The sequence below is a fragment of the Silurus aristotelis genome (genome assembly GCF_946808225.1).
Source record: "Silurus aristotelis genome assembly, chromosome: 17".
NCBI lineage: Eukaryota > Metazoa > Chordata > Actinopteri > Siluriformes > Siluridae > Silurus > Silurus aristotelis.
The window spans coordinates 24,560,777-24,574,788 of NC_139590.1; the positions used below are offsets into that span (position 1 = coordinate 24,560,777).

Genomic DNA, 14,012 nt, shown 5'->3' on the forward strand with positions numbered 1-14,012 from the left:
AGCTCATGGAGTATCGTTTGTGGTTTAGGGAGAACCGAGTGTGGAAAAACCCAACGAGCCTAAAGTAAGTGCAATCACAAATACAAAAGATACATGTATTGTCTACGTGTGTGTGTGTGTGTGTGTGTGTGTGTGTCTTATGTGTTATGTTTTCCTTCTTAGCTGGTGATCTATGAAAAAACATATTTCACTGGGAAAAGCCGTGAGATTTACACCAACATGAGAGACTTTATAACCAGAACAGATCAACAGCAGACGGCTTTCATGTACAGTGTCGGGTCCATTAAGGTCATCGGCGCCATGTGAGTGTGTGTGTGTGTGTGTGTGTGTGTTTGTGTGTAAAATTTTGCATTCTGTATTAAAAAAACTTGTTTTGTGCAGTAAAATCAGAACTGTTGCATCAATTCGGCTTCACTCACTTCCTTTTGCCACACACTTCTTTATAATATTTGCTTCTAAACACAGTATTTACAAGAAAATACAAATTCACAAGAAAAATTTCTTCCCCCAGACACACTAGCTCATAAACATTATGGTTATGAAAACAGCACCCCCTGTTAACTATGGGTGGTACTGCATATAGCGTAACGTCCGGTTATCTTGATTATTTCTGAGAAGGTTTGTGTCGTATTGTGTGGAAAAAATTCTTATTCATTAAAATTTTATTTTTTTTACTAAAAAAACTTTTGAATGTAGAAATTCAATTTGAACTTGCACTTTTTCATCTCTCTCTTTCTCTCTCTCTCTCTTCTCTCTCTCTCTCTCTCTCTCTCTCTCTCTCTCTCTCTCTCTCTCTCTCTCTCTGTATCAGATGGGTAGGTTATGAGAAGGAAGGATTTCGTGGACATCAATATCTGCTGGAGGAGGGCGAGTACCATGACTGGAGAGCGTGGGGAGGCTGTGACTCTGAACTGCGCTCAGTCCGGGTCATCCGAACTGTAAGCATCAATCCTACACACACACACACACACACACACACACACACACACAGGACTGTAACACACTTTTAATTTGTATGAGTAGATGATATCATATATAAAGGTACATTTTTACAGGTATGTCTGAAATGCTATTTGTGATCATGTGACAGTAGAAACACAGTCTATGTAAAATATATTGAAGTTCTTTGTGGTGTGCAGGACCTGAGTTACCCCATGGTGGAGCTGTTGGAGATGTCAAGTGAGGAGGTGGAAGAAGATCATACACTTGATGTGACAGAGGCCATTCCAGATGTGGAGCTGTTTGGTTTCAGCACATCTACTCGCTCCATCCATGTTATCAGTGGAGCGTAAGTAAAATTCACACTCTCCGAAAACACCTCATACTGACCATCATCTGCTCTCACTTCACTCTCTTTTTACTCTCACTTCACTCTCACTTTATTCTCACGTCACTCTCACTTTATTCTCACGTCACTCTCACTTTATTCTCACGTCACTCTCACTTTATTCTCACGTCACTCTCACTTTATTCTCACTTCACTCTCACTTTATTCTCACTTCACTCTCACTTTATTCTCACTTCACTCTCACTTCACTCTCACTTTATTCTCACTTCACTCTCACTTTATTCTCACTTCACTCTCACTTCACTCTCACTTTATTCTCACTTCACTCTCACTTTATTCTCACTTCACTCTCACTTTATTCTCACTTCACTCTCACTTCACTCTCACTTTATTCTAACTTCACTCTCACTGTATTCTCACTGTATTCTCACTTTATTCTCACTTCACTCTCACTTTATTCTCACTTCACTCTCACTTTATTCTCACTTCACTCTCACTTCACTCTCACTTCACTCTCACTTCACTCTCACTTCACTCTCACTTCACTCTCACTTTATTCTCACTTTATTCTCACTGTATTCTCACTTTATTCTCACTTCACTCTCACTTCACTCTCACTTTATTCTCACTTTATTCTCACTTCACTCTCACTTCACTCTCACTTCACTCTCACTTTACCAGACTTTGTTTTCTCTCCTTTATTTACTCCTGTTACTTCAGGTCCTTTTACTGTCATTAACATTAGTTCGACTTCCACATTACTGAGATTTCTTTGAGAGAATTTTCTCACTTTGATCTCGCTTCTTTTTTCCATTCTCTTGCTTTACTCTTGATTTTAGTATTTCTATTCTGTTACATTGCTCTCGCTTTTCTTCTGGAACATACACTTTATTTCCTGCTGAAGTTCTCACTTTCATTACCCTCATGTTTTATTTACTTCACTCTCAGTTTCTGTAGAATCTGTTGCTCTGTACTTGAGATAATGTGCAGGTGATGAACAGTGGCTGTTCTCTGGTTGACAGGTGGGTGGCGTACTCTCACGTGGATTACTCAGGAAACCAGTACGTTCTGGAGAAAGGTTTCTACAACAACTGTGCTGACTGGGGCTCGGACGATAACCGGATCTGCTCCATCCAACCCATACTGCCTGTAAAGAAACACACCAAGAGCCAATCCACATTCTCACATTCTTCTCACCTGATTGTTCTTCTCTCACTGAAAGAGCAGAAGAAATCCACTGGCAATAAACAGTGTGATTTTATAACAATTTAGTATATTCAACAAAAACCTTGTTTAAAAAAAACTAGCGTTGATGCCAGTTTTATTTTTGTTCTTTGATTTACAGAAAATTGTAATATAACGTTATTATACACTGATTGTTTAATATCACTGGTGAATTTTCCTGTGTTTTAGGCCCTGGCTGATTCTCAGACTTTCCGCAGCGAGGTGAGTTTTTAAACTACTGACATTATGCCCTCAATAGAACGTGTGTTTGTGTGTGTGTGTGTGTGTGTGTGTGTGTGTGTGTGTGTGTGTGTGTGTGTGTGTGTGTGTTAGTTCTGGATCAGAAAGTGTTGATTAGCAGTAGATTTTTTTTCCCTTCATGCCATAAAATCTAATCCTTAATCGATAAAAAGTGATGCAGAAAATTGTTTAAATGAAACATTTGTTAAACAACACATGCCTCCAATCAGTGCACTGATCACCAGGTTTTTGTACCAGTGCTGCTCGAGTCCATTACAACTTTATATATTTACACTTCTAGCTCTTTCTGTTTGCCTGTTTGGTTGCCAAATACAGACTACTGCCACCTGCTGGTATGAGAGAGTTATGTTCTCTTACTTAAGCTCAGGATGAACATGCACGGTCTGGTGTCTCAGATGCGCCTGTCTAATAATTGGTGTAATTTGAGTAATTAAAAAAAAAAAGGCAAAAATTATCCTGATAATTCGGTCGACTTCTAGTGTTGTTCTAGTGTTGATTAATTCGCTATAACAGCAGCTCAGACAGTTCTGTTTTAATGTTATCGTTTTTCAGCATGAACTTTTATTTAACATGAGATGTTTGTGACATGAAAGGAGTCTCCAGTGTCAGTACTTTATTAAGCTGTAACTTTGCACTTTTGGTGAAATGACAAACTGCATTTTATATCTTTAAAAGAGAGACTGGTGAGGGAATGAGTGTTTATAGCTCCTATAACATAATAAGAACATGCTGTAGTAGAAAAATAATTAGCGAGTAACTTGACACAGGATGTATTTTGTCTTTGTAGCTGTTATTGTACACAGAGCCGAACTTCCAGGGGACGTGTCAGGTGCACAGTGAGAGCGAGGAGTTCCTGCTGGAGAGACGCACAGTGCAGTCCTGCAGGGTGGTGGGAGGAAGGTCAGTCCTATCACTCAGTCAAGTCAAGTTTATTTCTATAGCGCTTTTCACAACAGACATTGTCTCAAAGCAGTTTTACAGAAATCAACAGTGAAGGTGAATGGTGTGCGTTTGTCCCTGATGAGCAGCCGTGGCGACTGTGGCAAGGAAAAACTCCCTTAGATGTTATGAGGAAGAAACCTTGAGAGGAACCAGACTCAAAAGGGGAACCCATCCTCATATGGGTGACATCAAGAGTTTGACCATAAATCTTTCAACAATACAGAACACTGGAGAGTGAGAACTAACATGAGTACTGGAGTATAAGATTATAAGTAATGTTCTTTCTGCAGTTTTATACAGTCTATATGGTCAGTAGCTCCTAGTTTTATAAGCTCAGCATTTGTGATCATCACAGATCCAGCATCAGCTTCTCCATGCCAGAGCCTTTAAACACTCCAGAAGGTCCAATGTCAAAACTCCACACATGTAGCGGGATCCAAATGGCACTGATACGTCTCTAGATGGTTCAGGATGTTTGCGAGTTGGGCATCTACTTCTTCAAAGGTCCGTAATCATCACGAGGTGGGAGGTGACTGGAGCTGGAGCAACCTCAGGATGCCTCGGGATGGGGAGAGAAAGAGAAGCAGTGGAGAGGAATTAGCGTAACTGCTGTTCATGATATTAACAGCACAAGTTGATAATGTGCATGTGATCAGATGTTCTGGAGCACAAGGGTATGATGTGATGTGTGTGATGTGTGTTATGTGTAGGCTTTGCTAAAAAGATATGTTTTTATTCTGCACTTAAACTGGGAGAGTGTATCTGAACCCCGAACACTGTCAGGAAGACTATTCCAGAGTTTAGGAGCTAAATGTGAAAATGCTCTACCGCCTTTAGTGGACTTTGCTATTCTAGGAACTACTAGAAGCCCAGAGTTTTGAGATCTCAGGGAGCGTGAGGGATTGAAGCGTGTTAATAGACTGGATAGATACATGGGAGCCAAACCATTTAGTGCTTTATAAGTGAGTAGCAGTAGTTTGTAGTCTATTCGAAACTTAATAGGAAGCCAATGTAGGGACGATAAGATTGGGGTTATATGATCGTATTTTCTTGACCTAGTAAGAACTCTTGCTGCTGCATTCTGAACTAACTGAAGCTTGTTTATTAATGATGCAGGACATCCACCTAGTAATGCATTACAGTAGTCTATTCTAGAGGTCATAAACGCATGGACGAGCTTCTCTGCATCGGATATAGACAACATGTTTCTTAGCGTAGAAATATTTCTAAGGTGAAAGAAGGCTGTTTTTGTAACTCAGCAGTCTTTACAGAAAATATCTTCTCAGAACACTGCATCACTGCACCCCAACTCACTGCACACTCCACAGTCTGAGATTCCAAATCCAGCTTACATGCATTCCATCCCAAATCTGACACTTTATTTGCTTTGGGGTGTTTTGGAATTTTTGGAAATATTTTCAAATTTAAATGTTGGTTATAAAATGCTAATCAAATCACTGTTTATGCGTGATGCAATGTATTGCTGAAATCTGTATGTATATATTTTTTACCACTTCCAGAATTCTTCACAATTCTGATTGAGATCAAAAATTAATCATCTAAAAAACGTCTATGATTTTAAATTAGATGCTAGCAAGTGTTCAACATGAGTGAACATTTTGTAGCGTGTGTGTGTGTGTGTGTGTGTGTGTGTGTGTGTGTGTGTGTGTGTGTGTGTGTGTGTGTGGTGCAGTGGTTCTTAAAGTGTGGGGCGCAGCCCTCTAGTGGTGAATAAAGACATGACAGGTGGGGTGCGATGAACGGCAGGATTTATACAAACATGTTTACAAATATTTTATACAAATGTAAATATTTGTATATTATTGAAAAAAAAAATCATATTATAAAAAATATTTATGCAACGCAACCACAAACAAACAATTAGGTAATTAGTGCAAGTATATAAAAAACATCAGTTATGGTCCCTAAAACAACGACACTTTTTTTTCTCTATTCTTCAACTTGATGGTATTTAACGTTTTTGATTTAGAATTTGATATTCGATAAATTAGACATGTTTAAACTTGCAGTATTACCATTTTTGGGCTGAAGGAGGACAGGTGGGCTTTGAAAATCCCCCTCCCTTCTAAAATGGGGAACAGCACTGGTGTAGTGAGTGTAAAGTGTGTGTAGTCTAAGTGTAAAGTGTGTGTAGTGTAAGTGTAAAGTGTGTGTAGTCTAAGTGTAAAGTGTGTGTAGTCTAAGTGTAAAGTGTGTGTAGTCTAAGTGTAAAGTGTGTGTGGTCTAAGTGTAAAGTGTGTGTAGTCTAAGTGTAAAGTGTGTGTAGTCTAAGTGTAAAGTGTGTGTAGTCTAAGTGTAAAGTGTGTGTGTAGTCTAAGTGTAAAGTGTGTGTAGTCTAAGTGTAAAGTGTGTGTGGTCTAAGTGTAAAGTGTGTGTAGTCTAAGTGTAAAGTGTGTGTAGTCTAAGTGTAAAGTGTGTGTAGTCTAAGTGTAAAGTGTGTGTAGTCTAAGTGTAAAGTGTGTGTAGTGTAAGTGTAAAGTGTGTGTAGTCTAAGTGTAAAGTGTATGTAGTCTAAGTGTAAAGTGTGTGTAGTCTAAGTGTAAAGTGTATGTAGTCTAAGTGTAAAGTGTGTGTAGTCTAAGTGTAAAGTGTGAAGTGTGTGTAGTCTAAGTGTAAAGTGTGTGTAGTCTAAGTGTAAAGTGTGTGTAGTCTAAGTGTAAAGTGTGTGTAGTGTAAGTGTAAAGTGTATGTAGTCTAAGTGTAAAGTGTGTGTAGTCTAAGTGTAAAGTGTGTGTAGTCTAAGTGTAAAGTGTGTGTAGTCTAAGTGTAAAGTGTGTGTGGTCTAAGTGTAAAGAGTGTGTAGTCTAAGTGTAAAGTGTGTGTAGTCTAAGTGTAAAGTGTGTGTAGTCTAAGTGTAAAGTGTATGTAGTCTAAGTGTAAAGTGTGTGTAGTCTAAGTGTAAAGTGTATGTAGTCTAAGTGTAAAGTGTGTGTAGTCTAAGTGTAAAGTGTGAAGTGTGTGTAGTCTAAGTGTAAAGTGTGTGTAGTCTAAGTGTAAAGTGTGTGTAGTCTAAGTGTAAAGTGTGTGTAGTGTAAGTGTAAAGTGTATGTAGTCTAAGTGTAAAGTGTGTGTAGTCTAAGTGTAAAGTGTGTGTAGTCTAAGTGTAAAGTGTGTGTAGTGTAAGTGTAAAGTGTGTGTAGTGTAAGTGTAAAGTGTGTGTAGTCTAAGTGTAAAGTGTGTGTAGTGTAAGTGTAAAGTGTGTGTAGTGTAAGTGTAAAGTGTGTGTAGTGTAAGTGTAAAGTGTGTGTAGTGTAAGTGTAAAGTGTGTGTAGTGTAAGTGTAAAGTGTATGTAGTCTAAGTGTAAAGTGTGTGTAGTGTAAGTGTAAAGTGTGTGTAGTGTAAGTGTAAAGTGTGTGTAGTGTAAGTGTAAAGTGTGTGTAGTCTAAGTGTAAGGTGTGTGTAGTCTAAGTGTAAGGTGTGTGTAGTCTAAGTGTAAAGTGTGTGTAGTGTAAGTGTAAAGTGTGTGTAGTGTAAGTGTAAAGTGTGTGTAGTCTAAGTGTAAAGTGTGTGTAGTGTAAGTGTAAAGTGTGTGTAGTCTAAGTGTAAAGTGTGTGTAGTCTAAGTGTAAAGTGTGTGTAGTCTAAGTGTAAAGTGTGTGTAGTGTAAGTGTAAAGTGTGTGTAGTGTAAGTGTAAAGTGTGTGTAGTGTAAGTGTAAAGTGTATGTAGTCTAAGTGTAAAGTGTGTGTAGTGTAAGTGTAAAGTGTATGTAGTCTAAGTGTAAAGTGTGTGCAGTGTAAGTGTAAAGTGTGTGCAGTCTAAGTGTAAGGTGTGTGTAGTCTAAGTGTAAAGTGTGTGTAGTGTAAGTGTAAAGTGTATGTAGTGTAAGTGTAAAGTGTGTGTAGTCTAAGTGTAAAGTGTGTGTAGTGTAAGTGTAAAGTGTGTGTAGTGTAAGTGTAAAGTGTATGTAGTCTAAGTGTAAAGTGTGTGTAGTCTAAGTGTAAAGTGTGTGTAGTCTAAGTGTAAAGTGTGTGTAGTCTAAGTGTAAAGTGTGTGTAGTCTAAGTGTAAAGTGTGTGTAGTGTAAGTGTAAAGTGTATGTAGTCTAAGTGTAAAGTGTATGTAGTCTAAGTGTAAAGTGTGTGTAGTCTAAGTGTAAAGTGTGTGTAGTCTAAGTGTAAAGTGTATGTAGTCTAAGTGTAAAGTGTGTGTAGTCTAAGTGTAAAGTGTGTGTAGTGTAAGTGTAAAGTGTGTGTAGTCTAAGTGTAAGGTGTGTGTAGTCTAAGTGTAAAGTGTGTGTAGTGTAAGTGTAAAGTGTATGTAGTCTAAGTGTAAAGTGTGTGTAGTCTAAGTGTAAAGTGTGTGTAGTCTAAGTGTAAAGTGTGTGTAGTCTAAGTGTAAAGTGTGTGTAGTGTAAGTGTAAAGTGTGTGTAGTGTAAGTGTAAAGTGTGTGTAGTGTAAGTGTAAAGTGTGTGTAGTGTAAGTGTAAAGTGTGTGTAGTGTAAGTGTAAGGTGTGTGTAGTCTACGTGTAAGGTGTGTGTAGTGTAAGTGTAAAGTGTGTGTAGTGTAAGTGTAAAGTGTGTGTAGTGTAAGTGTAAAGTGTGTGTAGTGATTAATCATTGGTGTTTGTGTGTTTTGTGTTCCGTAGCTGGGTTCTGTACGATGCAAACAGCTTCTCAGGGAACCAGTATATTCTGTCAGAGGGAGATTACGCTAATCTCACCAGCATGGGCTGCTCCATTAACTGCATCCTGAAATCGGTTAAACCCGTCCCCACCGTGAGTCTCGCTTGCTCCTCTCTTTCATTTCAGATGTGAATTTGTGAAACATGAAACAAATGAGAAAAATAATTTGATGAAGTGAATGTATGAAGTGATTGCTTTGTTACAGATTGGTTTTTCAGAATTGAATTTGTTCCATGTTTTAAATCTGAAATGCAGTCAGAGTCCAGTCACTGTCCTGAGGCTGTGGTTTTAATTAGGGGTTTAATTAAGTATTGCTGTGGAATTAATTTAACCAGCTGATGTGTCTAAAGGGAATATTATATTATGCCTGAATTTCAGATTCTTCAGCCATGTTAAAATAAAATCATTGGGTAAAGAATTATTTCTTTGTTATATAAGTAAAAAAAATCTAAATGAAAGAAACATTCTCACTTTTATTATACTTCTTTTGATTAAACTTTGCATGTGTTGCTATTTATTTGAGAAAACAACAGTCATGTCAGTTTATATTTATTTTGTTTCTTACCGCTTGCGCCCTCTTGTGGTTCCACTCTGTAAGTGACAGTAAGTACCAGGTCTCATTAATACATTTTCGGTATTTGGCAGAGGATTTTACAGTATTCTCATGGATACAACTGAGCAACTTGAGGGTTAGGGGCCTTGCTTAAGGGCCCAACAGTGGCAGCTTGGTGGTGCCAGGATTTGAACTCATAATCTTTCAACTACTTTCCCAATTAGTATTGTTATTTTTGTTATTATTAGATTTTTGTTGGTGGTGAAATTGTTAGTTATTTATTTATTTTAAATAAAGGGATTTGGTATGGTTAATGTTATGGACGTTATGATAGGAAGTTATTTGCAGTTGTGCATGGCCAGACTCGTGTCAGGTCAAATGTGGAAAATAAAGTTTCCTTCCTCTATTTCTTTTCACCAGGTGCTCACCGTGCCAGGAATCTCTCTGTTCGGTTTGGAGTGTTTTGAGGGACGTGAGGTCTTGGTGGAGACAGAGGTGTCCAGCATGATGGAAGAAGGGTTTAACCCTCACTTCCTGTCTGTGAGGGTCAGCCGGGGCTGGTAAGTGTGTATATGTGTGTGTGTGTGTGTGTGTGTGTGTGTGTGTGTGTGTGTGTGTGTGTGTGTGTGTGTGTGTGTGTGTAAAATGAGAAATGAGTGTAAAAACAAGAATGTTCTCAGTTACCCCACTTATTATTATTTCTGTGTCTGCATGTGCACTGATGTCATGTGTCACTTCCTGCAGCTGGGTGCTATGTGAGCACAGTAACTACAGGGGGCGCCAGTTCCTCCTTGAACCTATGGAGATCACAAACTGGCCCAAATATAGCTCGCTCACGTCCATTGGCTCCTTGTACCCGATCCGACAGGTGAGAACAATCACAACGCACCCCACCTTTCATATTTATAAGTGTCACAAATGAGTTATAAACTTGTTATAAGATCGAATTCTTCGCAATTCAGATTATTTTCCTCACAATTGCGAGTTTATAAAAAGTCAGAATTTATAACTTGTGTTTTTTTTTTTTTTACTTTTTAACTATGTAGCAATTGCAATATTTTTAATTACTTATGTGATATAATAATTATAATCTTTATTTTATATATTGCTTTTATCTCAAAGTGCTTTACAAGCATTTACAAGCATTAAAATGTAAATAAAATAATTGGGATAAAATAAAATACATTTTAAATAAATAACTAAACAAATAAATAAATCAACTATTCTGTGTGTGTGTGTGTGTGTGTGTGTGTGTGTGTGTGTGTGTGTGTGTGTGTGCGCGCGTGTGCAGAAGAGGCGAATCTTCCAGATCCGTCATAAGAAGAGTGGACTTTACATGTCGGTGCAGGGTGGAGTAGATGCTATGAAGACAGGGCGTGTGGTGGTGTCTGAAAACGTGGAGGGTCTGAGTGACCTGTGGTTCTATCAAGATGGTCTCATTAAGAACAAGGTCTGGGTTCTATTACTCTCGATGCTGCTCCTCACTAATCATCACTGGACTGCACTCATCTGAAGAATAATCAGGTTTACACAGAGTTCCATTTGAACCCAAACAAACATCTTTCCCGTGTGTGTGTCTGTGTGTGTGTGTCTGTGTGTGTGTGTGTGTGTGTGTGTGGTTGTGTGTCTGTGTGTCTGTGTCTGTGTGTGTCTGTGTGTGTGTGTGTGTGTGTGTGTGTGTGTGTGTGTGTGTGTGTGTGTGTGTGTGTGTGTGTGTGTGTGTGTGTATGTGTGTGTGTGTGTGTCTGTGTGTGTGTGTGTGTGTGTGTGTGTGTGGTTGTGTGTGTGTGTGTGTGTCTGTGTGTGTGTGTGTGTGTGTGTGTGTGTGTGTGTGTGTGTGTGTGTAGTTGGCACACACTCTGAGTCTGCAGGTAGTGGGTAATGTGGAACCAGGAGCAAAGGTGGTTCTGTGGTCAGAAAGCCGAACTCCTGTTCAGACCTGGAGCGCTACACTGAGCGGCCCCATCACCAGCCTCACCTTCCCCGGCCTGCTGCTGGACGTCAAGGGTAAGCTGGAGACGGGTGAAGACAGGGCAGGAGGGATGCATAAATACCAAACTCACACCTTTTCATTTGGTTATTTCAGGTGGTAAAACGTACGATAAGGAGCACGTGATTGTACGGAATGAGACTGAAGACACGCCCACGCCTCTATGGGACATAGAATTTGTCTAAGCCCCGCCCCTTTTAATAAATATTTATTTCTCTAACAGAATGCATCAGCTCATAAAGGTTCAGGTTTACATCATCATCATCATCATCATCATCATCATCACTTTTTCACACCATCAAAACTTCAAGCACCTCGAAAAAATGATGTCTGTCCACATGAGGGAGCCCAAGAATTAATCAAATATTTTAAAACATGAAACTTTTTTATACATAAACTATTACTATTACAGTCTACAGTATATTTATTTATATATACACTGTATAATTAAAGTAAATGAAACATAGAACTAAAATGTCAATTTTCTTAAACAAGCTAACACATGAACTAGCAGCTTAGCAGCCTCAATAACCAACACAAACATTACACATGCACTGTGTTTAGCAAAGACTGGGCTGGTTGTGAAAAAACACACTTTTTGTTTATGTAAATCAGTATCATGGTGTATTTCATGGTCTGTTTTTATGCAGTATGTTTTTTCGGCGTTAGCATAAAAACGTACATTAAGCTAGTTTTTTGTGCATAAGCTCACGTTGGTAATCCGCACACTGCTTCACAGTGATTATCGTTACATTAGTCTTAACTACAACCTGTTTAATATCTGAGAGCGCAGTTATGCTAAGTGTGCTAGGTGTGTTTACTGACAGTGTTAATTTTATAAATGTTTTATGTTGAATTAGGAATAAAAGAGCACAGACATCACATGAAGTCACAGGTAGAAATGTTGGGAGAGATGAAGAAGCGATTTCTGATTAGATTTATGCTGGACCAGGAGTGAAACACTGAACTTTCAGAACATTTTGCCTTTTTGGACATTGACTTTGTTTATAACGCTTTATAACGCTTTATAACGTGGACTTTATTGGAACAGTTTTATTGTTTAACATGTAAATCTGATATTATTATTACCGGGATATGTGCTGGATTTGTGTGTGTGTGTGTGTGTGTGTGTGTGTGTGTGTGTGTGTGTGTGTGTATGTATATGGGGGGGGGGGGGGGTTAAATGCCAAATGAGAGGCGTTACTCTCAGTATTCATTTATGGGGGTTGTTTTTGTTCTATTTTTGCTTTTTAAACTGTCGTGTGAAATATTCTGTAACGGGAAGCGGAAAGTTTTATTTTTTTTTTTAAATAAATATAAATAACACAAATATTTTTGTTTGCCTCATCTTGTTTGCTGCTGCTCTGTCTCCACCCTCTGACCACACCCATGCTCATTAGTAACACCTGTACTTTAAACCTGTACTTAGACTCATTATGGCCCCATGAACAGTGTGTGTGTGTGTGTGTGTGTGTGTGTGTGTGTGTGTGTGTGTGTGTGTGTGTGCGCGTGTGCGTGTAGCAAGTAGCAATGCTAAGTGTTTAGGAGGCCATGTTGGCTCTCTGGTGAATATATAACTAAACCATATTAAACCAAACTTACAATAAATTCTATGAAAAGTTTTTTTTTTTACTTATAGAAATGTTTTATTTGTAATTTTTTTAAATACACTGTTATGTTTACAATATTGACATTTCAGCAACGTCTTTTTTTTATCTGGATATCAGAAAGAAATGTTTAGAATATAGTCTATAAAATGCTAATTATAAGAAATATCAAATGTAAATTTTCCTTAACTGTTGATATTATCACAGTGCATCATAGTGATTTCCTGTTTGGATGTTAATAATAACATCAGCAGCTCCTGCACACACCCTCAACATTAATGATCAAATATATTCATTACAATTAATTCAGATTATTTTTTAAGAAGAAATAATACTGATCATCATCTCCTGTTGTTTCTCCTCATCCTCCTCAAATGTTCTAGAACAGTCAAGGATCTCGTCGTCTTTTTCCAGTCTTCGAGACAAAGACGGGTGTGGCTGACCTTGAGAGCGACCTGGAACAGAAAGGTAGATTTAAATATGTTCTTTTAGCTAAAGATTTTTTTTTTATCCAAAGTGACTTACAAATAAGGCATCATGTCCATAAAGCTCTGAGCTGATGAAGGTCAGCAGGAAATCCATCCATGAGTAAACACAAGAGACGCTCACACATACACCTGAGTCACGTCATTCCATTAGTCAAGTGATTTTAACCGTTTTTTTACTTCTCTCAATAGTTATTGTTGATTATTAAATTCATTTTTATTCCTAGAGCAATTTTTACAATGGACATTAAAAGTTCATTCATTCAAAAGGCAATCATTGTTTAGCCCTAAAATATCCCTAGAATAAACACTGCAGCGATTAATAAAACATTTCTCTTTCATGGAGTAAATTTTGACGGTCACCTTCATGATTGCAAATCGTAAGCTAACTCTGACATCACCTGTACGTCAGTGTCACCGTGAAGAACTTTTTTTTTCTCATATTCACAGTAAGTAATAAAGATGCCAAATAGTTAGTCCTTGGGTTGTTAAAGCCAGCGAATGTCTAAAAAGCTAATCTACAGCTAATACTGTTATTATACAACTTCACTGCGCTAATAAAACATGCTAGGCCCTGGCCGTACAACTTCACTGCGCTAATAAAACATGCTAGGCCCTGGCCGTACAACTTCACTGCGCTAATAAAACATGCTAGGCCCTGGCCGTACAACTTCACTGCGCTAATAAAACATGCTAGGCCCTGGCCGTACAACTTCACTGCGCTAATAAAACATGCTAGGCCCTGGCCGTACAACTTCACTGCGCTAATAAAACATGCTAGGCCCTGGCCGTACAACTTCACTGCGCTAATAAAACATGCTAGGCCCTGGCCGTACAACTTTACTGCGCTATTAAAACATGCTAGGCCCTGGCCGTACAACTTCACTGCGCTAATAAAACATACTAGGCCCTGGCCGTACAACTTTATTGCGCTAATAAAACATGCTAGGCCCTGGCCGTACAACTTCACTGCGCTAATAAAACATGCTAGGCCCTGGCCGTACAACTTTACTGCGC

At 38.6% G+C, this 14,012-nt stretch overlaps 1 protein-coding gene and 1 long non-coding RNA gene across 2 annotated transcripts in view; one reads left to right on the forward strand and one right to left on the reverse strand.

Annotated features, from left to right (window-relative positions):
- crybg2 (crystallin beta-gamma domain containing 2) overlaps positions 1 to 12,230 on the forward strand; it is a 42,165-nt gene extending 29,935 nt beyond the window's left edge. Inside the window, exons 11-23 of the mRNA XM_083566462.1 lie at positions 29 to 64; positions 163 to 302; positions 812 to 938; positions 1,140 to 1,288; positions 2,311 to 2,437; positions 2,702 to 2,734; positions 3,561 to 3,673; positions 8,324 to 8,453; positions 9,334 to 9,473; positions 9,658 to 9,781; positions 10,205 to 10,363; positions 10,761 to 10,920; positions 11,000 to 12,230. Coding sequence (XP_083422588.1) covers positions 29 to 64; positions 163 to 302; positions 812 to 938; positions 1,140 to 1,288; positions 2,311 to 2,437; positions 2,702 to 2,734; positions 3,561 to 3,673; positions 8,324 to 8,453; positions 9,334 to 9,473; positions 9,658 to 9,781; positions 10,205 to 10,363; positions 10,761 to 10,920; positions 11,000 to 11,088 — 1,527 coding nt within the window. The 3' untranslated portion in view covers positions 11,089 to 12,230. The remainder of the gene's footprint in view (positions 1 to 28; positions 65 to 162; positions 303 to 811; positions 939 to 1,139; positions 1,289 to 2,310; positions 2,438 to 2,701; positions 2,735 to 3,560; positions 3,674 to 8,323; positions 8,454 to 9,333; positions 9,474 to 9,657; positions 9,782 to 10,204; positions 10,364 to 10,760; positions 10,921 to 10,999) is intronic.
- Positions 1 to 14,012, reverse strand: part of LOC310740119 — an 80,894-nt gene that overhangs the window by 63,438 nt on the left and 3,444 nt on the right. The window lies entirely within an intron of this gene.